The sequence below is a fragment of the Solanum stenotomum genome, chromosome 10 (genome assembly GCF_019186545.1).
Source record: "Solanum stenotomum isolate F172 chromosome 10, ASM1918654v1, whole genome shotgun sequence".
Lineage (NCBI taxonomy): Eukaryota > Viridiplantae > Streptophyta > Magnoliopsida > Solanales > Solanaceae > Solanum > Solanum stenotomum.
In genome coordinates, this window is record NC_064291.1 from 56347636 (window position 1) to 56372258 (window position 24623).

A 24623-nucleotide genomic window follows, 5' to 3' on the forward strand; every position below is an offset into this window, starting at 1 on the left:
TAGATAATGAGTGGGAAACCAAAAAAGAAAAATCTGAGGTATGACGTTGTTTACCGTTGATATGAATGTTTTGAATCTGAATTTAATCTAACCATAAAGTGAGTCGGAAAATAAAGGTTAAAAAGGAAAAGTCAAGAGGACATATATTTAGACCAAAATTGTCCACAAAGGCCGTTAATTCAGGTAATCAACGTCCAATTAAATTTTGAAATGACAAATTCTCAGCTTTCATAATTTAATGTAATGTACTATATGCATTCATGCTCCACATTTTTTCTGTTCAAATATCTGACTTTTCTCAATATTAATTTTCTTTAATAGCTGCAAATAAGTCCAAAGAGTCATTATGATAAAAGAAAATAAAATCACTATTTGAAGAAAATAATTGGTTAGAGAATTTTGATTCTTAATTTGAATCTTCCCTTTTTTTGTTCTTGAAATTCTACACAATTGTAGATTCTTGAGGTTGCTTCATTTTGGGGAAAAAGTAAAAAAGTTCAAATCTTTTTGAGTAAAAAAGGGTATTTCTTGCCTTTTATGGTCATTAATAATTTCCACAAGAAAGATAAATTGGGTATTAAATTAGTGGAGTTGAGTTGATTTGAGTTTGTTAGGATTTTGGTAGACTTTTCACGGGAAAACTGGGATTGTCATATGGGAAAAGTATCAATTTTCAACTGCTTTGAGTAATTGCAGCTCAAGTGTTTGTTGTTTTTTGTAAATTAGAAATTTGTATAAAAGTTAGAGGATTTATGCTGTGTTATATCAGAGAAAAACACAAGTTAGTTCTTCATATTGATATCCAATTTGTGTTCTTGAAATGGATCATTCTGCAGCAGATAAGGATTTTAAAGCTGTAGAAATTGCAAAGGATAAGAATGGGGTTGGTCAAGTTTTGCTTCGAAGTCTACGTGGCGCTTCTGTTCGAGTTAGTTTACTTTTGAGATTGATATTTTGTGTTTGATTGAAGGGTGTTTATGATGAGAATTTATAAATCCTTTTGTATTGTTTTATGTATCCAGGTTAGCCTGCATGGAGGACAGGTTCTTTCATGGAAGACTGACCATGGTGAAGAGTTACTTTTTATAAGCAGCAAGGTACATTTCTGAAGCCAATTGTGCTGAAACAATCGTCCTTGTTGTTCTACTTTTGTCTTGCTTCTCGATTTGATTTATTGGTGAAAAGCTTGTAAGCAGAGGCAAAGTCAGAATTTTGAGTTGTGAGTTCAGTATGAGCATGATTGTATATGCATACATTTCAAATCTTTTTGGGCATATACTGATATACATACATAATTTGAGGTGAAAGTAATGAGTTCAGTTGAACCAACAGAAGCCTCCTAGATCCACCTAGTTTTGCAAGACTCGTATTTTCACTAATCTTGCAGTGAAAACTGAATTTGGTTCATGTTGAATCACAGTTTTGAGCTTCTTCGAAAATTATTGTTGATGAAATGAGAGTATCTTTTTGTTAGAATTTCTGCTGCTACGCGGTTATATTCTTCATCTCCATTTCATCCCCTTCAGAACCCTTAGATTCTAGTCCTGCATCAAGGTGGTTTCTTGAGTCTGACTTGTTAAAAAATCGAATCTAAGGAAATTTTGTAAACTGAAGAGAAGAAAGGAGCTAATATGTGTGAAACAGAGAATCTGTTGCTATGTGAAAACTGATAGCTTGCTCTCCTTTATGGGTTTTAGGCAACTTTTAAGCCACCAACAGCTGTGAGGGGAGGGATTCCAATTTGTTTTCCTCAGGTAATGCGATAGTTTTCTATACGCTTTATGTTCCTCTAAAAATATGCTTTCACTAATCTTTTCGAAATGTGACTGATGTGTTTGTATACTTCTGAAGTTTGGAAACCGGGGCTCCCTCGAGCAACATGGATTTGCCAGAAATAAGATGTGGGTCATTGACGATAATCCTCCCCCATTGCACCCAAATGATTCCAATGGCAAAACATATATTGACTTACTACTTAAATCGTCTGATGATGATCTTAAAATTTGGCCTCATGGGTACGAACTTTATAATCCATTTCTTTTCTTAATATTCAACATAGTTATACTGTTGTGAAACTAGTTATAACTATTAAATGTTTCAATGATATACTAGTAAATTTTCAGCTAGTGATGTTAGTCCTATATTTTCTCTTTCTCCAGTTTTGAATTCCGCTTGAGAGTGGCTTTGGCTTTTGATGGATCTCTTACCCTGACATCACGCATCAGGAATGTTAATTGCAAGCCTTTTAGTTTCTCCATTGCATACCATACTTATTTTTCTGTCTCAGATATCAGGTAACTATCATAAACATTTGTTACTGAAGGATTCTCTTAAACAGAATGATGGTTTCCCGTCTCTAGCTTCGACTAATTGAAAAATTGCTATCTAGTATTTGGAGGAGTATCTACAGTCAAAACTTTCTATATGAACACAAGAATAAGATTAGTCGTTTATAATTTAAACCTAGAGCATACACCTTTTTGTTGCTTTCATAACTTCTGGAGCACAATGGTGTAGCACCCCCACCCCACACACACTCACTAAAACAAAATAAAAAAATTAGGATGAATATGTTTTCACCCTTCTGAAATGTTATAAGCCAAATAGGTATATTGTATTGGTAAAGTCATATTATGTCTTGTTATTCTTCTATTTCCACATGTTTGAATAAACTTATGAGTTATGACATATCCATACAGCCTCCCTTGGATAAATAGCTAAGCTAAACTAACTGCTCTTGTGACAGTGAAGTGAGAGTGGAAGGCTTGGAGACTCTTGACTACCTTGACAATTTGTGCAACAGAGAACGTTTCACAGAACAAGGAGATGCCTTAACATTTGAATCCGAGGTAAATTACAGCATACGTCTTATCAAACTAGCTTGTCATAGTTCAATAAGGTGTTCCCAAGACTATTCGGCTATTAGTCTGTTGGTGAATTTCTCATATGGTGACCTAGCTATTGCTTCTTTTTTTTTTTCCCACAAAAATCAGTTGACGATCATTTACAAAAATCACTAAACTTTTGAGTATGCTAACACAAAAATCACACAACCTGAAAATACTAACTTTCCGGTTGATAACTCATTTTGCTCTTTTTTTTAAAAAAAAAATCAATTAGAAAGCTCTGATCCAACCTGATCCAAAACCCATATGAAGAAAGTAAATTATCAAAAGAACCAAACAGGCCTCTGAGAAGTACTTCTATTGATTCTCCGCCCAGCCACCCACCCACCCACCTACCTTCCCACTCTTTTGAGCATGTAAATTAATGTGGTTATGCTGTGTGGTGTTGCTTTGTGTTACTAATCCAGTACAAGGTGTGAGCCGCAGTATATATTTCATCCCTCATTTGTTGTAAATATGTATAGTAAGCAGACGCTGATGCTGGTTCTGTAAGCATGATGTTAGCTGCAGATCATTTCTGTGGGTTACAATCCCTGAGATCTTACTTTTTAATTACGGTTACATTCTTGTTCCAATATAGCAAGTCATATCATGCCTCAACTTCTGTCTCTTTCTTTTAATGAAAATTGGCCCAAAAGAAATAAGTAGAAATGAAATGAACGATGATAGTAGATCAATGTCTGCCTTGTTTGGATAATAATCTGTGGGAGCAAATTTGTTGAACTTGATTCATGTTTTTGTTTCCTAGAACAATTAATGAGTTTGTAATATCACACCTTTTTCAAAAATTCCTTGTTGGTAGGTGGATCGAGTTTATCTTAGTTCATCTGATGTGATAGCAGTTTTCGATCATGAGAAAAAGAGGACTTTTCTGATAAAGAAAGAAGGACTTCCTGATGTTGGTGAGCTCAACCATACTTTGACATTTATTTATTTTGGAACAAAACCAAGGAAAAAAAATTAGCAGCACACAAAACTTGGTATGGTCAAAAGACCAAAGCATTAGGAAGATTGTCGTTAATTGCAAGTATTAAATGTTACAAGAACATTAAAGTTCATGTTGAAAAACTGAAAACGTAGAGAAACAAAGATAAGAGAGGAAAATAGATCCATTAGAAAAGTACAGTCCTCAGTGCTTTTTCGAGTAACAATACAAATTTTGTATATGTAAGTCACTCAACTAAGAGTTATCATTTCAGAAAGTCACTTTCTTTGTTGAAGAAAATCAGAATCAAGAAGAAATGTGACTTTCTGAAATAATAAACCCTCCCTCTGTGGAACAAAGTTACTAAGAGCCTAAGACTATTGAGATGAACTGATAAGCATCTACTGCTAAATAAACAATTACGTGTTAGGGAAGTGTTGAAAATGATAATAAGTAGAGTTTGTCATGAGATAAATTCATCCCATTCGTCATTTTTTTCTTAGATTTGGGTAATCCGATGCACCCAACCCTTGTATGGTAACTTCAAAACATTGGACATGTTCAGTTTATAAATCTAGTGTCTGCATCTTTCCTGTCTGATTGTTGTTCAACATTCTACATTAACCTATGACAGTGGTTTGGAATCCATGGGAGAAGAAATCTAAAGTCATAGCAGATCTTGGAGATGAAGAATACAAGCATATGCTTTGTGTAGACGGAGCTGCTATCGAGAAACCAATCACCTTGAAGCCAGGTGAAGAATGGACCGGAAGGTTGGAACTGTCTGTCACGCCTACAAGTTGAAGGATCACTCTAATCTCGCGTCCCAAGTTAAATACATGTTTCGTGCACAACATAACCTAATTAGTGAATGTATGACCTCCTTAATATTAGCAGCGAGGTCGTACACTAAGAGCCAATATCAATGTTCTTGGTGTGAAATTAGTATGTACTTAAGATGATTGATGTTTAAAAGTTCCAATTATTATTCTTGTGTTAGTGTACATCACACCGTACATGTAATGGCAGTGGGGAAAGGTAATTTTTAATATTTCCCTTAACTTTGTAATTTGAATGAATCGGATTATATTTGCAGAAGAATGTTGTATTCACCTTTTTATATCCCAAAAATATTTGTTGGTTAAATATAGCTTTGACATTGTCCCCGTGTCTCTTTTTTGTTGGTTAGCTAAACAGTTATGTATAAATCATCATTTAAAAATAAATAATGATTTGGTTCAATCAGTGACCTATGTTATTTGCACATTTTAATCTTCTCTTTAAAAACAAATTGGAGACCTATTTTTTTTCTTCTTAAAATTCAAAGTTATTTCTTCTCTTTAATAGTTAAATATTTTTTAATTTCATGGTCTTAAACATGTCATGTGAAAGTTAAATTTAAAAATTGATAAAAAAGAAAGAAACATTTTTTAATGTTCTGAAAACGAACTAAAAGAAGACACAATATAATTTATTTATTTATTAAAAATTACTTATAATAATTCTATTATTACTAAAAAAAATGGGGTCTTCAAATTTGGTGGCTTAAAACGGATGCCTCATTTATGAAGACATTGAGTCACCTCTAGCTTTGTATTACTTTGTGGAATGCTTTACACTTGGTTGAATGATTTACAAATGAGAGGCCCTCTATTTATACTACTTCCTAGAGGCCTAAGTGTAAATAATATTTACTTTGCATATTTCACAAGAATTCTCTCCAATTCTAGAGAATTACAATGCCTTCCTTGAAAATATCTAATCATTCATTTAGAATTCTCTACAAGTTTCCTAAGATATTTTGTAAGTCATTCTAAAGTCTTCTAAGGAAAGATCTAGAGAATTCTAAAGTCTTCCACTAACCTCTCCATAACTCTAGATTCATCCTCCTTATTTTATGTCAAATTTGAAGGGAAAAGTGGCGAGTCATGACACTTGGCTCTAGAGTCTTGTGTGATAAGAAGGTACCACCTATACTTATGTTCTACAAATTGGTGTTTAGACCGAATTTCTTGTATGGGATGGAGTGTTGGTCAATAAAAAATTTACATGTTCAGAAGATGCATGTTACGAAAATGAGAATGTTAAGATGGATGTGAAAAATTTACATGTTCAAAAGATGCATGTTACGAAAATGAGAATGTTAAGATGGATGTACAGTCATACTAGGAGCCATACAGTTTCCCTATTCACATGGATGTTATGAATGTTACGAAAATGATGATGTTAAGATCAATGTGCAATCATACTAGGAGCCATACAGTTTCCCTATTCACATGGATGTTACGAAAGAGTTGAAGGATCACTCGATATCACATGGTTGCCATACAGTTTCCCTATTCACATGTTACGAATGTTACGAAATTGAGGATGTTAAGATGGATGTGCGATCATACTAGGAGCCATACAATTTCCCTATTCACATGGATGTTACGAAAGAGTTGAAGGATATATCGCATGGTTCATGCATAACACAACCTTAATATGATTCTTTGTACAAGAATTTGTTTATAATTACAGAAATGAAGATTTATAGAAATTCATATTAGAATTTAATTAAAATATGGAAGTTCACACTATTAGAATTTGATCTAAAAAAATTATATCTATTATATCAAAGCCAGGTTTCGATCCAGGGACCTGTGGATTATGGGCCCACCACACTTTCGCTGCGCCACTCTGATATTTTGTTATTAAACTTGCTCAAAATAAATATATAACAAAGCTTGCAGAAACTCCTATTAGTAATTTCTAGTCTCTATAGCAAGATCTTGTGTATTACATTTGTGTAGATTGAAGAGACCTTTATACAAATAATGATTAGGGTCGGATTTACTATTTACTTTCTTAATCTGTATACATAAATGACACATTAATTATACATATCCAATAATTATTTTTAATTTAAGCCATTGGATTGATGATTATTTAGGTTAATTCTTCGATACCAAAACTTTAAATTTGGGTGTATGTTTTTTCATAAAAAATCTACTATAGTTACTGTAAAAGGAATGTTCTATTGTTGTGACTTTGATTCACGTCATATTTGATTTTATTTAGACTATAGTCCATTGGTGCTAAAAGAGTATAAGAAGCTATTAACTCGGAGTATCATCATACACATTCATTGGTTAATGCAATAAGGTATCAAATCAAAATCCCAATACAAGAGCGGATTTAGATAGGGTCGAGGGATTTGATTATCGAAGTTTCTTCGATGAAAAATTACATTATTTTATACACGATTAAAATCATGTTTTATGTATATAGAGTCGATGACCCTCTTTAAGCTTTTTCTTGTATTTACTTCTTCGAATTTTGAGCTCTTTTAGTGGAGGTCTAGATAGGAAGGAGTGCAAGTCGCGTATTAGAGTAGACGGCTAGTAAGGATGAATGAGTGTCTTGTCGTGTGTAGGTTTAGACTTGTTAGGGCTTGTAGTTGTACTAATTGTATCTTTATAGTTGTTGCTATATGATGTGTATTGTGTTTCGATTAACACACTATTTTGTTGTTATTATTGTTTCTTTCTTGTAGACTTTACACTACTTTTCTTATTATCGACTATGTTTTCTTCTCCTTTTACTTGGGTTTGACGCGCTTGAGCTGAGGGTCTTCTGAAAACAACATTTCTACCTCTATGAGATAGTGGTAAGATCGGCGTTCAACCTACCTTCCTCATATCCCACTTAGTGGTATTCCACTAAATATGTTATTGTTATTGTTAGTGGAAATTCTAGCTCCGTCAATGTCTGTATACATGATTGAAGTGATTATCTTATCTTGACGTGATATATACCGAATCAAATCAAACTGATAGAAAAAAAACGTTGGACCAATCTTACATCAAGAAGCTAGAGGCCAGGGAATTTTTTACATTCATAATACAAATCACCAAAAAACAAGAAATAGTAAAATCTAAAAACTTAAATAGCAAAACAATACACATGGATTCTATTATTCTAATGTATATCCCATATACAAAGCAAAAGGAATAATTGAAATTGTTCCCTTTCAAATGTATGCATCCGTATATTTAAGGACAAATCAATCTGAATCGTGTAAAGATGGTTATATTTCTTTTATCTTTAATCAAATATTTTGAGTTGGAATTTTTAAAACTAAAACGTATTCTTTATTGAGAACGCTACGTTTAAAGTTTAATTCTTACAATATATGATTTAAAATTAAGCAAGATATCGAACATCCATAAAAATCCATAAAAATAGGACAAATGAATTTTGATGGTTAAGTGAAAAAGAAAGAAATTACAAGTGCATTGTCTCTGTATTCATTGGATACTCCCAAAAGGGCAGTTGACTATCTTTATTATCTTAATAATTATCCAAGTTGATATTTCTCTCTTTTTAAAATTTTTTAATTTTAATTTTAATTTAATTAATTTATGATATGATGCAAGTCCCTTTTAATAATTCCACATTGACAAAACATTTTCTATCCACCAACATGAAAAACCATAGTCAATGATTTAAACCATTAGCTAGGCTATACAAGATTCTCTAATTTAGTGCCTTAATATCAATAAATTATAATTTATAATTTTAGTCCTTGAATTTTGATTAAACATATTTAATCGATACATGCACAGATGCACTTTTATTCTCTCAAATTGTAAATTCTAAAAAATATTAATGAACTATTAAGTACTGAATTATTCAATTTGTCAAAGTATTATATTAAATTTGTACTATTACTTTAAATTTGACAGTAATATAGTTATAAATAACTTAATTATCACAGTATATAATGTATAAAGGGATCTAAAACACGTATTTTAATTAATTGAAGGTTGTTGGTGAACCTCGATTTTTTAAAATTAAATCTCAATTAAAATAATTTCCTATACTAGTATCGGTTGTTAATAATTCACAGCTGTGGAGTTATTATTTTGAAAATAAATTCAAAAAATAACTCAGAGGATATATAATATTTTAATTAATGAGATTTATATTCTGATAAATTATGGATGTTCATTTGTCATTCACGTGGAATTATATGGTCCATCACTTGCAATTATCTAGCTTGGCATGTATTTTTTCGAGGGAAATAATGAATATATATTCGGAGTAGAGCTAAAAGTCTGAATTCGAGTTCAGTTAAATTTGATAATTATTATTCAAATAATATATTTGTGTTAATTTTTTATTTAATTATATAAATGTTAAATTTAGAGGCAAGTTGTTGACACTTGATGTAGTCACTTTAAAGTTCAAAACACACAAAATTAAAATTTCAACTATGTTTTTGAATATATGTATTCCATTAGCCTTAAATATGTAGGAAAAATAATTAATCATCTAACGTCTTTTGTCAAAATCCAATGGTTTAGTCGGGACAAACCTAAAGGAGCAAAATAGAATTTATTCGAATATTTCTACATTAAAAAATTATATTATATATATAAAATCAAAAATTCAAACCATGAACGAAGTTAGAAAAAAGTAAAAATGTTCATCCGAACTTCCTCGATAAAATATTACTCCTATTGGGTAATTATAGTTGGATGGATAAAAGATGTGTTTGATTTGGAGAAGAGAGCCACAAGAGTTGTCATCATTTCCAAATTTGTCCTATTTTTATATCTCTGCAATATGTATATTGTAATTTGTATGTATGACAATGATACACCTAATAGTCCCCACTAATTTGTACTACTAATTAAATACTAACTTTACGACANNATCTAACGTCTTTTGTCAAAATCCAATGGTTTAGTCGGGACAAACCTAAAGGAGCGAAATAGAATTTATTCGAATATTTCTACATTGAAAAATTATATTATATATATAAAATCAAAAATTCAAACCATGAACGAAGTGAAAAAGGTAAAAATGTTCATCCGAACTTCCTCAATAAAATATTACTCCTATTGGGTAATTATAGTTGGATGGATAAAAGATGTGTTTGGTTTGGAGAAGAGAGCCACAAGAGTTGTCATCATTTCCAAATTTGTCCTATTTTTATATCTCTGCAATATGTATATTGTAATTTGTATGTATGACAATGATACACCTAATAGTCCCCACTAATTTGTACTACTAATTAAATACTAACTTTACGACAAATATTGTTAATTGGAGTCGGACCCAATGTAGTACTAGGGGTCAATAAGAATGGGTTATTGAGATGGTAAGTATTTTTTACTTTTTTTGATATTAAAATTGAGGCTTAGAGTTATTAAAAAAGAAAAACATTACTTATAAAAATATCTAGAAAGTGATGAAAATAAAAAAGCGTCAAAAAAGTGTGACTATTTAAATTTATAACACGTATAATACGTTTGAGTTCGATAAATTTCACGAATTTCTCATTTGGATTATATTGCTACCGAGTTTAGAAGTGTGTATCATGTGAATATGTATTAGTGTCACTTTTTTTTCTCCTTTTTCGAAGTTTGATTTGTTTATAGTGACATGCAATTTCTTGTTTGTCGAAACATATTCAAATGGAAAGTTTATAGATTCTGACTAATCTTCCCTTACCATCGAACTCATAATTCGTTTATGTTGTTAAGTTTACAACTTTTTTTTATATACATATATATAATCTGATTCAAAACTATTAAATTTTACTTAATTCATATTATACATCGTACATTCACACGTTAACCAATATTTCGCAAAGCAAATAGAAAGTTTGATTAGCAATTACCATTAAGTTGATTGTAAAAGGAAAAACTAAAAATGTAAAAGCAATCACCATTAAGTCAAATTATTTTTTATTTGGTTATGATTTTTAAAAAAGCATCTAGTAAGAAAAGTTGATACTATTAAGTAATAACAAATTACTATACATTCTTCTTATTGTTATTTTGTTGGTCATAGTTACCTTTTTATATATATTTTTTTTTAAAAAAATAAAAATAAATTGTGGGGTAAATGCCAATAAGATCATTTTCATTTGTTCATCTCGTGACTTTTTAACTCTATTTTATGTACAGATAGGTCTACTCACTATTTCTTTTGTACATATGTTTAATGTTACTATAATACTTAAATGACAAATTTTGTACTAGAGAGTTGGACTTAATAATTATAATTAAACGTAATTAACTTGCTAAATATGCATATCAAATGTGTACCTGATTTTTTCGTTAACAAGATACTTATGATAATATTGACAAGATATTCATGATAGCACTGAAAAATGTATATTTTTTTTCTCTTGAAAAAAAGAAGCATCATAAATTGGTGTATAATAAATTTCATTATTCCATATTTCAACCTTTGAGATAACTTCTTTTTAATTAGTTGTTTCATATTCTTTATACTATTGTATTTTTTTATAACTGCTTTGATTTGTCATATTTAAGTTGAGAACATTATTCTACTTCTATTTCGAAATAGAAGTAAAATCGGTGTAGACTCGATTCTCTCCGCTATTCATTTATGGAACTAAATTAGATATATAGTTATTATTATAAAATAAAAGAATATTATCTAACAAAAATGACTTCATTTTCTTATTTCAAATATATAATTGAATTTACCGCACCATCGTAACTCTCCTCAATCACACTCAAAATGTTTTTTTTATCAAGACAGGATAATTGTACTACTAGCTGGATGTCCATTCACATGCCTTCTTAATTTTATGTAAATGCAGATCAAATTTTTTCTCTTCCCCACCAATTAAATCTCATTTCTTCATGAACAAGAAGAAGAACACAAGTGAAAAAATCAAGAAAATGTGAGAATTTTTCTAAAAAAATATTCTAAGTGTCTTGGTTTTGGCATTCAAATGGAAAGTTAAAGCGCAAAGAACAAAAAGAAAAGCTTCTTCTACTACAGATTCTGACTAGCAGCTACTTTCATTTTAAAATTACGCCCTTTTGACCCTAACTTCCCCTATTTCAAACCTTGTGAGTGACCTCCAATTTTTTTAATCACATTTTTCAGAACCCCACATTGCTTTTTGCAGACACCATTCTTGGGAATTTGACTCTTTTTTCTCACACCTATATACATATATAATACACATGCATCTTCATATTGTTGTTGTCAGAGTGCATTTCTCTTTTTTTTCTTTTTTTTTTTCACTTTAAGCTTGTGTTAAGCTGCTGCTACTTCCTTTTATGAGGTTTTGAATTAAAGTTGTGAGCTTTAGATTCTTGTGGGTTGAGGGTGTTTTTGGAGAGTTTTTGAAATAGTTGAAAAAGTTTTGAACTTTAGAATCTTGATGCTTGCTTACTTCATCTTATGTGACTTATAAAAGCTGAGTTCTTGAGGTTTTTTTTTTTTGAATTAAAGTTTTGAGCTTTAGATTTCCTTTTGTGGATTGAGGGTGTTTGTAGAATGTTTGAAATAGTTGAAAAGTTTTGAACTTTAGATTCTTGATGCTCTTTTCTTCTTCTTATGTGTCTACAAAAGCTAAGTTCTTGAGGGTTTTTTTTGAATTAAAGTTTTGTGCTGTAGAGTTCCTTTTGTGGATTGAGGATGTTTGCAGAGTTTTTGAAAAGTTTTGAACTTGATTCTTGATACTCTTTTTGTTCTTCTTATGTGACTACAAAAGCTAAGTTTTTGAGGGGTTGGGGGCATTCAGAGTCTTTGAAATGGTTAAAGTTTTGAGCTTTAGGGAGTGGTGGGGGATTGTTTCTTTGGGTTTCTTGGTGGGATTGTTTCTGTTGTCACATGGCACTGTTGCTCTTCTTGAAAATGATAAGCAAGCATTGTTGGATTTTGTTAATCAGTTGCCTCATTTGCACCCTTTGAACTGGGATGCAAATTCTTCAGTTTGCAAGAACTGGATTGGAGTGGGGTGTAATGAAGATGGTTCTAGAGTGATATCACTGAGGTTACCTGGGGTTGGGTTCAATGGTCCAATTCCTAATAATACACTGAGTCGTTTGACTGCATTGCAGATCTTGAGCCTTAGATCCAATGGTATCAATGGCACTTTCCCTATGGACTTTGATAACCTCAAAAACTTGTCTTATCTTTACCTTCATTACAACAATTTCTCGGGTCCTCTGCCTTTTGATTTCTCTGTTTGGCAAAATCTCACCAGTTTGAACTTGTCAAACAACAGATTCAATGGCACCATTCCTAGCTCGATATCGGGTTCAAGTCATCTTACTGCCCTTAATCTTGCTAACAACTCACTTTCTGGTACCATTCCTGATTTGCATTTGCCCAACTTGCAGCTACTGAATTTGTCAAACAATAACCTTATAGGTACTGTACCTAAATCACTTCAAAAATTCCCAAAGAATGTGTTCATTGGTAATGATATGTCTTTACTTGACTATCCTGTTTCGAATTCTTCTATTGTTTCCCTGCCTCAGCAACCAAATCCAAAATTCAAGAATGATAGTAAATTGAGTGAGAGGCCTTTGCTTGGGATTATAGTAGCTAGTAGTGTAATTGGGATTCTTGGATTTGGTTTCTTGATGGTTGTTTGTTGTTTTAGAAGAAAGAAAGAAGATGGTTCGTTTCCCGGCAAGATGGAGAAGGGAGATATGTCTCCTGATAAGGCGATTTCGAGGAGTCAAGATGCTAATAATAGATTGGTTTTCTTTGAGGGTTGTAACTATGCATTTGATTTAGAAGATTTGCTTAGAGCTTCCGCGGAGGTATTGGGGAAGGGCACGTTTGGTATGGCGTATAAAGCAATATTAGAAGATGCTACCACAGTGGTAGTGAAGAGGTTGAAAGATGTAGGTGCTGGGAAGAAGGAGTTTGAGCAGCAAATGGAGGTTGTGGGAAGTATAAAACATGAAAATGTAGTCGAGCTTCGAGCATATTACTATTCAAAAGACGAAAAGCTTACTGTCTCTGACTATTTCAGTGAGGGTAGTGTTGCTGCAATGCTTCATGGTATGATCACTTTATGCACTCTCTAAATTTCATAGTTTTGAACTTTTCAACTTTGTCACACTTTGTTAGCATTTTCATACTGCTCCGTTATTTGCTTTGAATAGGTAGATTAGTTAGTATTTTTGAGTATGATTGTTAAAACCAGTTATTTGTTATCCCAAACTCTGCCGACTCTAACTAGGTTGCTACGACTGTTCAAAAAATGCCGTGGGGTGCATGTCGGATCCTCCAAAAATAGTGCACTTCTAGAGTATCCAACAATGTATGACAACATTCTTGGAGAGTCCGAGCTACATAGTCCCTAAGTGAGTTCTTACAATCAGACATGTTAGTTTAGTGAATTGAAAAACATAACGCAATTAAAAACAACATAGAATCTTCCAAACTGAAGGCCAACTAATATAATTTGTTGTGTTGTGGGTAGGGCCAAGATGGGAATCCACATATATTATATGCTCAATATATTCTCTTTCCAGCTTAATAGTTAGTTGTACCCACAGGATGATAATATATATATCCGTATCAAAAAAAAAATGTGGATGATCCTAACATGTGGTTTACGCATCTCTGTGGGGCAGTGACTCCTTTCTGTTAACAAAATAAGCAAAATCCTATCTCTATTTTAAAATCCATACAAATCATTGTCACTTCTCCTTTGTCACTAGAGTCTTTCAGCTATTACACTATTTGACTGAATTATTTCATAGCATGTGGATAATCATTTCTGCTTTTGTTATCTGTTGGTCTTTTGTGTTTCAGTTACCGTATTATTTCGTGTCTTTGTTGTTACTGTTCTTTTTCTTGATGTCCTGTACTGCTTTCCCTATTAATTGACATATTTTCTCCACTGCAGTTCTTTCTTTTTTCATAACTACTTTGATTTGTTGCAATTGAACCGAGAGTCTTTTGGAAACAGCCTCTACCTTCCTCAGATCCCACTTGTGGGAGTAAGCCGGTTATGTTGTTGTGGATAATCATTTCTGCTTTTTATCTACTTTCTATAGCAAGTCAAAATAGTTCATGATTTTGTCGAGGTCCCAGCGTCCTTTTTCCCAATTCTTTGTCCACCAGGCAAATGCACATGATGTCAAAGTGCATGAATGGCTAAGCTTTTCTGATAATTTATTTGGAGTTGGTTGGCATCTTTCATTACAATTTTCACTGGTGGGACCTGATTTAATTAACTAGGAGTTTAGGTTAAGGAATCCTAAGCTAATGTCAACCTTAATATGCTTAGAATCTATTGAGAACATTACAACAAAATTCTTTTTGGTTATTTGCTTATTTACTCCCCTAATTTTGCTGTTAGAGCTAAGAGTTCTGTTTGTTCTTCTCGAACAAAAAGAAGTGAAATGGAAACTTGTAGAAAGTGTTATTTCCTTTTGTATCTCAGTTATGCTAACCTGATATTTCATCCGGGAGTAACTTTTGTGAACAAAAGGAAAAGAAAAGAAGATCATTTGTGTAATGAGTAGCTTCCCACTTAGATGATAAGTCCTGCAAGGGATATTCTAAACGTTTAAGCACTTCGCGATTTGCTTATTCTAAGTTAAAAGATCGACCAGGAGCTACAAGGATGCTGATTACTCTAATATTTGGCATGTTATAGAATGATAATTAAAATATGAACAAATGAGAGACAAAGGATTGAACACGCGATCCTTTGCTTTTGTTAAAATTGGGATGGTTACCTGTGGTATCAGAGGTCGTTTGGTAGGCAGGATAAGGTGAGATATTCCAGGATTGACTGTGCTACCAGTTATTCTCCTTTTCGATTCTCTACCTTTGTTAGGCAGTTCATATCATTGTGATCTCTGTGTTACCTGTTAATCAAATATTGCTTTTGCTATTCGATCGTGTTGACACCTATTAAAATGCAACTTATAGGTAAACGGGGAGAAAACAGGATCCCTTTAGACTGGGAAACCCGACTTCGGATAGCAACTGGAGCAGCAAGAGGTATTGCTAGGATACATGCTGAGAATGGTGGCAAGCTAGTCCACGGAAACGTCAAATCCTCAAATATCTTTCTGAACTCTAAACAATACGGTTGTGTATCTGATGTTGGTCTGTCAACAATAATGAGCTCATTAGCTCATCCAGTTGCACGTGCTGCTGGTTTTCGTGCTCCAGAAGTAACAGACACACGTAAAGCCACTCAACCTTCTGATGTGTACAGCTTTGGTGTGTTGTTATTAGAGCTCTTGACAGGCAAGTCCCCCATCCATACAACAAACGGAGATGAGGTCATACACTTAGTCCGATGGGTTCATTCAGTTGTCCGAGAGGAGTGGACTGCTGAAGTATTCGACTTGGAACTATTGAGGTACCCGAACATAGAGGAAGAGATGGTGGAAATGTTACAGATAGCAATGTCTTGTGTGGTAAGGATGTCAGATCAAAGACCAAAAATGTTTGAGGTTGTTAAAATGATCGAGAACGTTCGTCCCACGAGCTTAGAGAATGAGCATTCATCTGAAGGAAAAGCAGAAACTTCAACACCAAGAGCAGAAGCTACACCTGTGCCTGATACACAATCTGATTCTCAATGAGTTGGCCATTTTTATCATAGTTTACCATCTTAATTCATGTTGAAAATGCTTTACTTCACTCTCTCAGTGAAATATTGAACACTTTGTAACTTAATCCAATAGGCACTTTATTTTAAGGTATTCTTGAAATAGTACTTTGATTATAAATCTAAGTTCTCTTTCTCACTCTCAAAGTACCATCTCTTCCATGTTCTTGATGCAATGATCACAAGAACATGGCTGATGTGGGACGAATTCAAGATTTAGAGTCAGTAAGTTCGGAGTAGGTGTGCATTATTTTGTATGCATGTGTATCTTCTTCTTTTTTCGATTATAGTAGTACTTGTTTTCTTTCCTTCAACTCGAGTTATTTGTAATGCTACTTGTTCTCTTCTTAATTGTTGTAAACATGATTATTTTTTCTTCGCTATTGTTATTTGTTTTACAAATTTTTGATATGCTTACTTGAGTTTATCATAAATATTTTTGAACATAGATTTTCAAACTCTGATATAAATTCTATGATCAAACAAACATTTGAAGATAAATATTCAGAATTTGATTCAAAATTTATAATAAGATGCTAGCTAAGTTTGTGTTTATTATTAGGGAAAATACATAATTATCCCATTGAACTTATACCAGTTTTTGAAGTAGACACCTAAAGTTTGTGCGGGTCCTATTATCCCACGAAATTATTTAAAGTAGCATATATACCTCCTTTTTCGGTCATTCCCAGTTGTAATAAGGCAAGTGCAAATCACGCACCAACCCTAATCTACCACATGTCATTCACTATTTAACTTTTAATTCTTTTCATTTTTGCCTTTAATTTTCTATTATATTTCCTTTTCTTTTCTTTTTTGATTTTTTTCTCTTTTAAATTTCTACTTTGCCTCTGATTTCTCAAATTTGTTTCTTGAATTCCACCACCACAAATCATAGTCACAACACTCCATCATTGCACTACTTAATCATTACTACATCATGAAAAATAATCAAATATGAAAATTAGAAGTTCTATCAAACCAAAATTTAAATCATCATCTTCATCCTAAATCGCCTTCTTTATTTATTAGCATCACCATTTTTTATCTTTAAATTTTAGGAAAGAGAAAATTACTTGGTTAAGTTTTGAAAAGAAGAAGATAGAATCTAATAATATCGCATTTTAAAATACAAAATTTGAGAAACATTGGTGGTTTTTAATTTTTGGCTTGTTTGGAAAAGCTTCTTAAAAGGATATTAATGGTGATTTGGGGAAGATGAATCTAATTTATTAATTAAAAAAATAAAATTAAAAATGCCACATGGTATTTTAATACTACTCTTTCACGCGTCCAATTTTCGTGAGAACACAATTGCTGTAGAAATGGCTGAAAAAAGTGTATTTATCGTGAATATAAATAATTTCGTGAGGTAATAGGACCCTCCGCAAACTTTAGGTGTCTACTTCAAAAAAGGATATAAATTTAATGGGATAATTATGTATTTTCTCTTATTATTAATTTAAGCTGAGCTATTTAAATACATAACTAATTAATCATAAAATCAATAATTTAAAAATATTTTTCAAGACTCAACACTAGTCAACTATCTAATTATTTAAGCTAGACAAGCTCAATTGTTGTTGTAATTTTATATACATATTTTTATTATAAATAAACAAACAACTAAACACATCATATTATCACAAACTCACTTTACTACTTATCGCTTTAACCATAAAAGAATTAATCCTTTTATTTTATGTGTGTTGTGTTAAATGGTTAAATGGTCAAGAAAAATGGACAAATAGTTCCCACTAGCTAAATTAGTTTTAATTTGGAAGAATACTTGTTAAACTTTTTACCTTATATTCAACGCTTACATTAAATCAATAATACAAAATATATTTTGCGCACATTAAAAATGGAACCACTCCTTCCTCTAATTTTTTCATTTTCAAACTCGAACTTAAAGCTTTTAATCAAAAATACAAAAATAATTATTTTTCAGACCATAACCTTTCAGAGTAAATATTGAGCATAATTTATAAATGTGATCCTTATGACAATTCGCATAAGATACACTCAATCTGATTTGACTTGACGCGTGTTTACTTGATTGAAAATTATATTAACAATTTTTTATTATTTCAAAAAAACAACAGAAAATTTGGATGTATTTGCCACATGTTAAAGAAAGAAAGAAAGGAATCTAAGTGCCAAATATTGAAACCAATAGGGGCGTAACTGAAATTTGTGCAACAAAAATACCAAAAGCCATTTTTATATATATATATATATATAACTGTTCTCAGTTCAAAGCAAAAACTCTTTTCACTTCTCAGAATCGGAAAAAAAAATCGGAAACTTTGTAGGAGGATCTCTCAGGTAAATTCATCATCTTCTTCGATCAGTTCTGATTATTTTATCTGATGTTTTGGTGTTAATTTTTTTGAATTTTTTGTTAATTTTTTTCTCTCATAGGGATTTAGTCGGCGATGGCGTCCAAGCGGATTCTGAAAGAGCTCAAGGATCTGCAGAAAGATCCTCCTACTTCTTGCAGTGCTGGTGAGTTTCTAGAACCTTCCTGAACTTCTGTTTTTTCAAAAATACTTGATATAGTTTGTGTTTCTTCATTTTGCTTGTGAAGTTTAGTTGTTTTTTGCTTTGATTTAGCATTTTAGCAGCTCGATGATGTGATCGCACGTTTTTTTCTGTTTTTGTGTTAAAATTTCTAGAAACTTCGTTTATTTGGGTTAAAAGTCCTGTTCTTAGTTTGAAGTTTAGTTTTATCTTCATTTGATATAGCTTGTGTTTTTTCATTTTTCATGCGAAGTTAGTTGATTTTTGCTTTGATTTGTTATTTTAGCAGCTCGATGAAGTGATTACGGAATTTTTATCTGCTAATTGTTTTTTTCCTTTTTGATTTTGTTGTATTGGGTGAGAAATAGTCAAGTTCTGTAGGTTGTTCTGCATGATTTTGATTGTGCTGAAAATGAGAGAATTTAGGTTAAGGTGTCTAGATGAACAGATTAGGAACACAAGTTAAACTTGAAATCAGCTTGTTTTTAATTATGGAACTTGGTGGATAATGGGAAACCTCTGGCAGTCTCTACCCTTTTCCACTTAGGGCGTGTTTGGTAGGAAGGAAAATGATTTTCTGGAAAAAAAAATTCAGCAAAATTAGTGAGTTTTACTTATTCTTGTGTTCGATACATGAGCAAAGTAATACTATTCGATAAGCATTTGTATATAAATAGGAGGTGGAGGTAAGGTATTGGGGATGGGGGCTACAAAAGGGGAGGTGAAGATGAGTTGTGTAGACGGGCAGGGAGATCACAATCAATGTGGAATGCCACTTGTGGAACTTGTTTTTCCTTACTTTCACTAGGGAAGTCATTTTCCTCAATTTTGGAACTTGTATTCCTAGAAAATGTTTTTAATATAGTTTGGCCAACCGAACATGGAAAAATTGGAAAACATTATGTTTTCCTCCATACTGAACAGACCCTTGATCATCAGACTCAGTTTAGTAGGATCAAAATATTGACGTGGTCCTACCACTGATCCCTACCTTTGCCATTTGGACTAAAGCTTTGGGCCCTTGATTACCAACTTTGTGTTCAAAGGGAATGTAAATTGTGGTATTTTGTTGCTGATTATATTCAGGTTGAGAAAATAGGTAGAGTGAATTATGATACAAGCTTGTGACTGTGTGGATAGTCGAGGGTTGAAGTTATATGATATGGTCAGAGGTGGATCCAGGATTTTATGTTTTTGGGTTCCTACATTGATCTCAAGTTAATATGATCTTTTGGTGTTTGAATTAGTTCTTTATCCTAAAAAACTATAGTCCTTGAACCTTTTCGTTTGTTAGAAAGATTAGGAAGAGTTGGAAAAGAAACATATATTTTGGTTTGGTAAAGGCTAAAAATTTCACGAGACAAGGTTCTAAAACTTGGAAATGACCCGCATAGGTTAGAAGTGCCTGCCTCTTCCCAAGCTTACCATCTCCATACTCATGCTTGAGACTTGTTTGTAGTCTGCATCTGGAAAGTGGATCTCTGATTCTGTGTGCTTTTATCTATGTGCCTTTTCTTACGCAAGCTAATGTAAATATTGCTGTATTAAGCCTAAATCCCCAAATATTATGTGAAAAATTGCCCAAGGTCTGCATTTGGAAATTTCTGATTGTTATGTTCTTGCCTCCTATTGTTTATATTAGGCCCAGTTGGCGAAGATATGTTCCACTGGCAAGCAACAATTATGGGTCCACCTGACTGTCCCTACACCGGTGGACTGTTTCTCATTACCATTCATTTTCCACCTGATTATCCATTTAAGCCACCCAAGGTATTTTACCTACAGCATGAAATGTACACAATTTTTAATGACTTGCTTGATAGGTTCCTACTTATAGTAAATTGTGCAGAGATTCTCTTGCAGACCCAGAGGTGCAATCATTTTCTTGCTTGTAACTTTGCGTTATCATTGCGTAACAAATATATTTGTACATTATTAAATTTTACTAGGGAGAGAACTGCTTTTTAAAAACATAAAAAAGGGAAGCTGGGTCCTTTGGAGAATGTTGTGTTCTAAGATGCGTCTGTAGTTCTTATTCTTCTTTTACACACTTCTTCCTGGACAAAAATCCATGACTAATTCAAGAGATAAATGTGCAGGTTGCTTTTAGGACAAAGGTTTTCCACCCGAACATCAACAGCAATGGTAGTATTTGCCTTGACATTCTGAAGGAGCAGTGGAGCCCAGCTCTTACTATCTCCAAGGTGAGGTTCATTTCCTGTATTCGTGCTCATGCTGATTTTATCTTTTGATTTTTCTTCTTATTTACGTCCCCCAAGAGTTCTGAGGTCTAAAACCGTCCCTGTTTGGATAGAGTGCTCACATTAGTTATCAAATGTATATCGATGATCGACTATCTGGACTCTAACACATCAATTATCCTGTTCCCGTTCTAGGTTAACATAAGTGATTCAAACGTAAGAGATTGAAATATATTCACCTAATACACTGCTTTTACTTTGTAGTTTTTTATGGAACATCTGTGATGTTTTGAGAGTGAAGTTGTGTGAGATCCAGCACCTTAGTCTTTCCCTTTCCTAATTCTAATAAAAAATGACTACCTCGTTCCTAATGAAGCTCTTTCATCAGTTGAAAATGGTTACTGTTCCTTGTATCATAAGATCTTTTAAGCATAATCGATTGATCAAGTCCGTTCCTTGCAGGTGTTGCTGTCCATCTGTTCTCTGCTAACAGACCCTAATCCTGATGACCCTTTGGTGCCGGAGATTGCTCATATGTACAAGACTGATCGAAACAAGTATGAAACAACTGCTCGGAGCTGGACCCAAAAGTATGCCATGGGTTAGTCGTTGCGATGCAGCTATAGAGGGTCTCCTTGCCCTCTGTGTTTTTGGGCATTATCAGTAATGTGTTTAGATATGAAGTGTTTCTTATGGCTTTAATCAGTTCAAGGGGAACGGTTGTGTTTTTGTCTCTTGAAACACAAAACTTTGCCTTTTGGTTTGTAAAATCCAACGGTTATGCTACTCTATGGATAGGTCAAAATAAAGCAGTTTGACCATTTTTTATTTAGTGTTCGGTAGGTAAGTAAAAAAATCTCCCAAGAGCATATGTGGGGAATGAGGTGGCTGAGGGTGGCATGGTCGAGGGATTTGGGGGCATTGGGTGCGTGGATAAGGAGACGATGAACTTGAAATGTCATTAATGAAATTCGCTTGTCTTATTTTTTTTAGGAAATCACTTTTAAGTAGGTTCTTTTTTCTAAAGAAAATGTTTTTAAGAATAATTTGGCCAACCAAACACGAGAAATTAGAAAATATTTTCCAACACACCCGTAAATCGAGTGAACTGAATAAGTTTGCTGTCTCTGCATCCCCTCCACCGTCAAGGATTCTACAGTAGTAATAGTTTTTGCCTTTTATCCTCAATTAATCCAGCTCAGTATAAAAGTGTCCATTGATCACTTTTCAGTTTTGGATTTATCGAAAAATAATCTCCCTACCTCATAAAGATAGGAATAAAATTTGCGTACACCTTTGATATGTTTCTTGTTGATCACTTTTCGGCAGTCTTTAAGAAGTAGCCACTGTCATGAAGGGCCTAACTGCAAGCCCAAGCATCTCTTATGGGTCAGCCCATCTCAGTTGTAAAACTAAAAAATCATTTCCTTTCCTTTTATTTCTTAACTTCTTTTCTTATTTTTTTTTAGGGAAAAATTATTCAAACTTTATATCATTTGAACATATCTAAATGATCTCAATTGGTGATCAAGAAGGCTCATGTCCTAGGGTAGAAATGTATATTGTCAATTGCTCTTAGGAGTAGTGGTTTGAGCTTTGGTTATAGTTTGTCGTAGCAAGGGTAGTATGGACAATAACTTTTAGAAATAGAAAAATATACTTAGAGGTGATTATAAAAGGTAACTTACAGATTCATGACCCAAAAAATTACACTACAATAAAAACAACTTTTAACGATAATAGTATATTAATAAAGAGTGCTAAAATCTTTATCGATATTAGTTAATTGTTATTGGATCTAATGTTGTTATAGGTTTTAGTAATATTTACAAAGAATTCTAATTGCCTCTAAAAGAACATATTTAGCCCTAATTGCCTCTAAAAGAACATATTTAGCAACAACTAAGCTACTGTTGTTAACTAATTTAGATCGATCAAAGTGATTAAACTTACGTCGTAGTTTATGGTAACAATGGCTTGTGTTGGTATGGACCATAACTTCTATAAATAGAAAATATAACCAGGGGGGACTATAAAGGTAACTTATAAATTCATCCGAACCAATAATATAATACTCTTGGATCAATAATATACTTTTACTTTCCTCTTCATTTCCATTAATGAAATATAGAGCATTGAATATGTAGAAAATATATGTTGGTTAGTGTAATTTATAACAAGAAAATATATTTTGCATAAATGCATTTGAAGTTTTCTGCAAAAGTAGTTTTATATTTAATGCAAGAAAGTAAACACACTGGAGAGTTATGAAAACTAAAAGAATTAGGTATTGCTCTACCATACTCATTTATGAGCAATATATACAAATCAATGAATTGAACTAATTCCAAAGAAAAATAGTACAATAACATCATGACTTTATCACTACTAGATTTTCTATTCTTTGTTTTTTTATATTTATCAAAGAATTAATAAAATGAGATATAGTATATCAATCTCGTTTTGTATGAGTGCTATGTCTATTGATCGTTTAAATTATTTTTTTAGAAAGAAAGAGATTATTGAGAATCTTACTCTCAGTCAGGCTCAAAGTAAAAAAGGTTAGTAGGATGTAATATTTCTTGGAAAAATCCTTTTGGCCAGAATGGTAAAATAACATATTTCACACTATGTTATTTACTTTTTTGAATATTTTTGTTATTTTAACTTTAGTACTTTTTAATTAGAAAATAGAAAAAAGATCAGTTTATTTTAAAATAAAAAGGATATTATAGACTTTTTAAATTTCTGACCAAATTTTCTGACCATTTAGCATTACTCATATTTCTTTTTTAATTGTATTTGCCATATTCAAAACCTCAATAATGATAAACCCAACATTCAAGTCAACTTAAATGCAATAAATCCCAATACCAGAGTTTCTCCCTTATGGTTAGTTAAGATCAATAATAATTCATAAATACACCAAAAGAGACAAAAACAAATACACCCTTCGTTTTATATTATTTGATCCTTATTGATTTGACGTATGGTTAAAAGAAAACTTTTAGATGTGCTTTATTGCTACACTTATAATCTTGTTAATAATGTTTTAAACTTTTAAATTTGACTACTACTCCACATAATTATCTAATATTATAGGTAGTACGAAAAAAAGTACTAAAAAATCTCCCTGATTTTCTACAAATGAACGAGTAAAATAAAACATCTTTTGTATAGGAGCTAAGTAAAATGAAACGGAAGAAGTACCATTTATCTAAATTTAGTTGGCAAAGTTACAAATGTAATGTAATGAAATTCGTACAAATTTATTTGTTCATTATAAATTCTCAACAATGACATTCAGTTAAAATCTTGCAAAAATGTAGCTCTATCTCTGGATCCAAGTCCAAATACTTGATAGAATATTCGAGAAGCAAACGAGCTGACTCGAACATGCAAGCTAACTCAAACGCCGTTACTATAAAAAGGAAGTACTATACTTGGAAGGAATTAAACTCAGAAATAAGTTCAATGCACCAAAAATAGAATCTTGGTTCTTACTACTTCAACACACATAATATATATATATATATATATATATAAAAATATGGAAATAAAAATATACGTTTGTTGTATATTTATGAACCAAAAGACCATTGTTATAAAGATCACCAATTCTATTTATATATTTCTGCAGTAAATGTAGAATTAAT

The 24623-nt window shown here is 32.3% G+C and overlaps 3 protein-coding genes across 3 annotated transcripts; all 3 read left to right on the top strand.

The window, feature by feature from the left end:
* Positions 1-314: 314 nt before the first annotated feature.
* LOC125842237 (putative glucose-6-phosphate 1-epimerase) lies at positions 315-4977 on the top strand. Its single transcript, XM_049521494.1, has 8 exons — positions 315-928; positions 1023-1097; positions 1698-1754; positions 1852-2015; positions 2160-2294; positions 2747-2849; positions 3709-3808; positions 4466-4977. The coding sequence occupies exons 1-8, from the start codon at positions 821-823 to the stop codon at positions 4633-4635; spliced, it is 912 nt and encodes a 303-aa protein (XP_049377451.1). The 5' UTR covers positions 315-820; the 3' UTR covers positions 4636-4977.
* A 6504-nt stretch (positions 4978-11481) lies between these two features.
* On the top strand, positions 11482-16369 carry LOC125841224 (probable inactive receptor kinase At4g23740). The gene is made up of 2 exons (XM_049520304.1): positions 11482-13665; positions 15553-16369. The coding sequence occupies exons 1-2, from the start codon at positions 12402-12404 to the stop codon at positions 16215-16217; spliced, it is 1929 nt and encodes a 642-aa protein (XP_049376261.1). The 5' UTR covers positions 11482-12401; the 3' UTR covers positions 16218-16369.
* Positions 16370-18473: 2104 nt separating this feature from the next.
* On the top strand, positions 18474-21796 carry LOC125842230 (SUMO-conjugating enzyme UBC9-like). Its single transcript, XM_049521490.1, has 5 exons — positions 18474-18571; positions 18668-18751; positions 20409-20536; positions 20866-20970; positions 21430-21796. Exons 2-5 carry the CDS (start codon positions 18682-18684, stop codon positions 21571-21573), a joined length of 447 nt encoding a protein of 148 aa, XP_049377447.1. The 5' UTR covers positions 18474-18571; positions 18668-18681; the 3' UTR covers positions 21574-21796.
* The last annotated feature ends 2827 nt before the right edge of the window (positions 21797-24623 follow it).

Bases quoted from the DNA above. Each gene is read 5' to 3' on its own strand.
- LOC125842237 (XM_049521494.1), top strand. From the start codon at position 821: ATGGATCATTCTGCAGCAGATAAGGATTTTAAAGCTGTAGAAATTGCA. The intron at 929-1,022 runs GTTAGTTTACTT...TTATGTATCCAG, and splicing joins TACGTGGCGCTTCTGTTCGA to GTTAGCCTGCATGGAGGACA. The intron at 2,016-2,159 runs GTACGAACTTTA...CTCTTTCTCCAG, and splicing joins CTTAAAATTTGGCCTCATGG to TTTTGAATTCCGCTTGAGAG.
- LOC125841224 (XM_049520304.1), top strand. From the start codon at position 12,402: ATGGTTAAAGTTTTGAGCTTTAGGGAGTGGTGGGGGATTGTTTCTTTG. The intron at 13,666-15,552 runs GTATGATCACTT...TGCAACTTATAG, and splicing joins TGTTGCTGCAATGCTTCATG to GTAAACGGGGAGAAAACAGG.
- LOC125842230 (XM_049521490.1), top strand. From the start codon at position 18,682: ATGGCGTCCAAGCGGATTCTGAAAGAGCTCAAGGATCTGCAGAAAGAT. The intron at 18,752-20,408 runs GTGAGTTTCTAG...TGTTTATATTAG, and splicing joins TCCTACTTCTTGCAGTGCTG to GCCCAGTTGGCGAAGATATG. The intron at 20,971-21,429 runs GTGAGGTTCATT...CGTTCCTTGCAG, and splicing joins CAGCTCTTACTATCTCCAAG to GTGTTGCTGTCCATCTGTTC.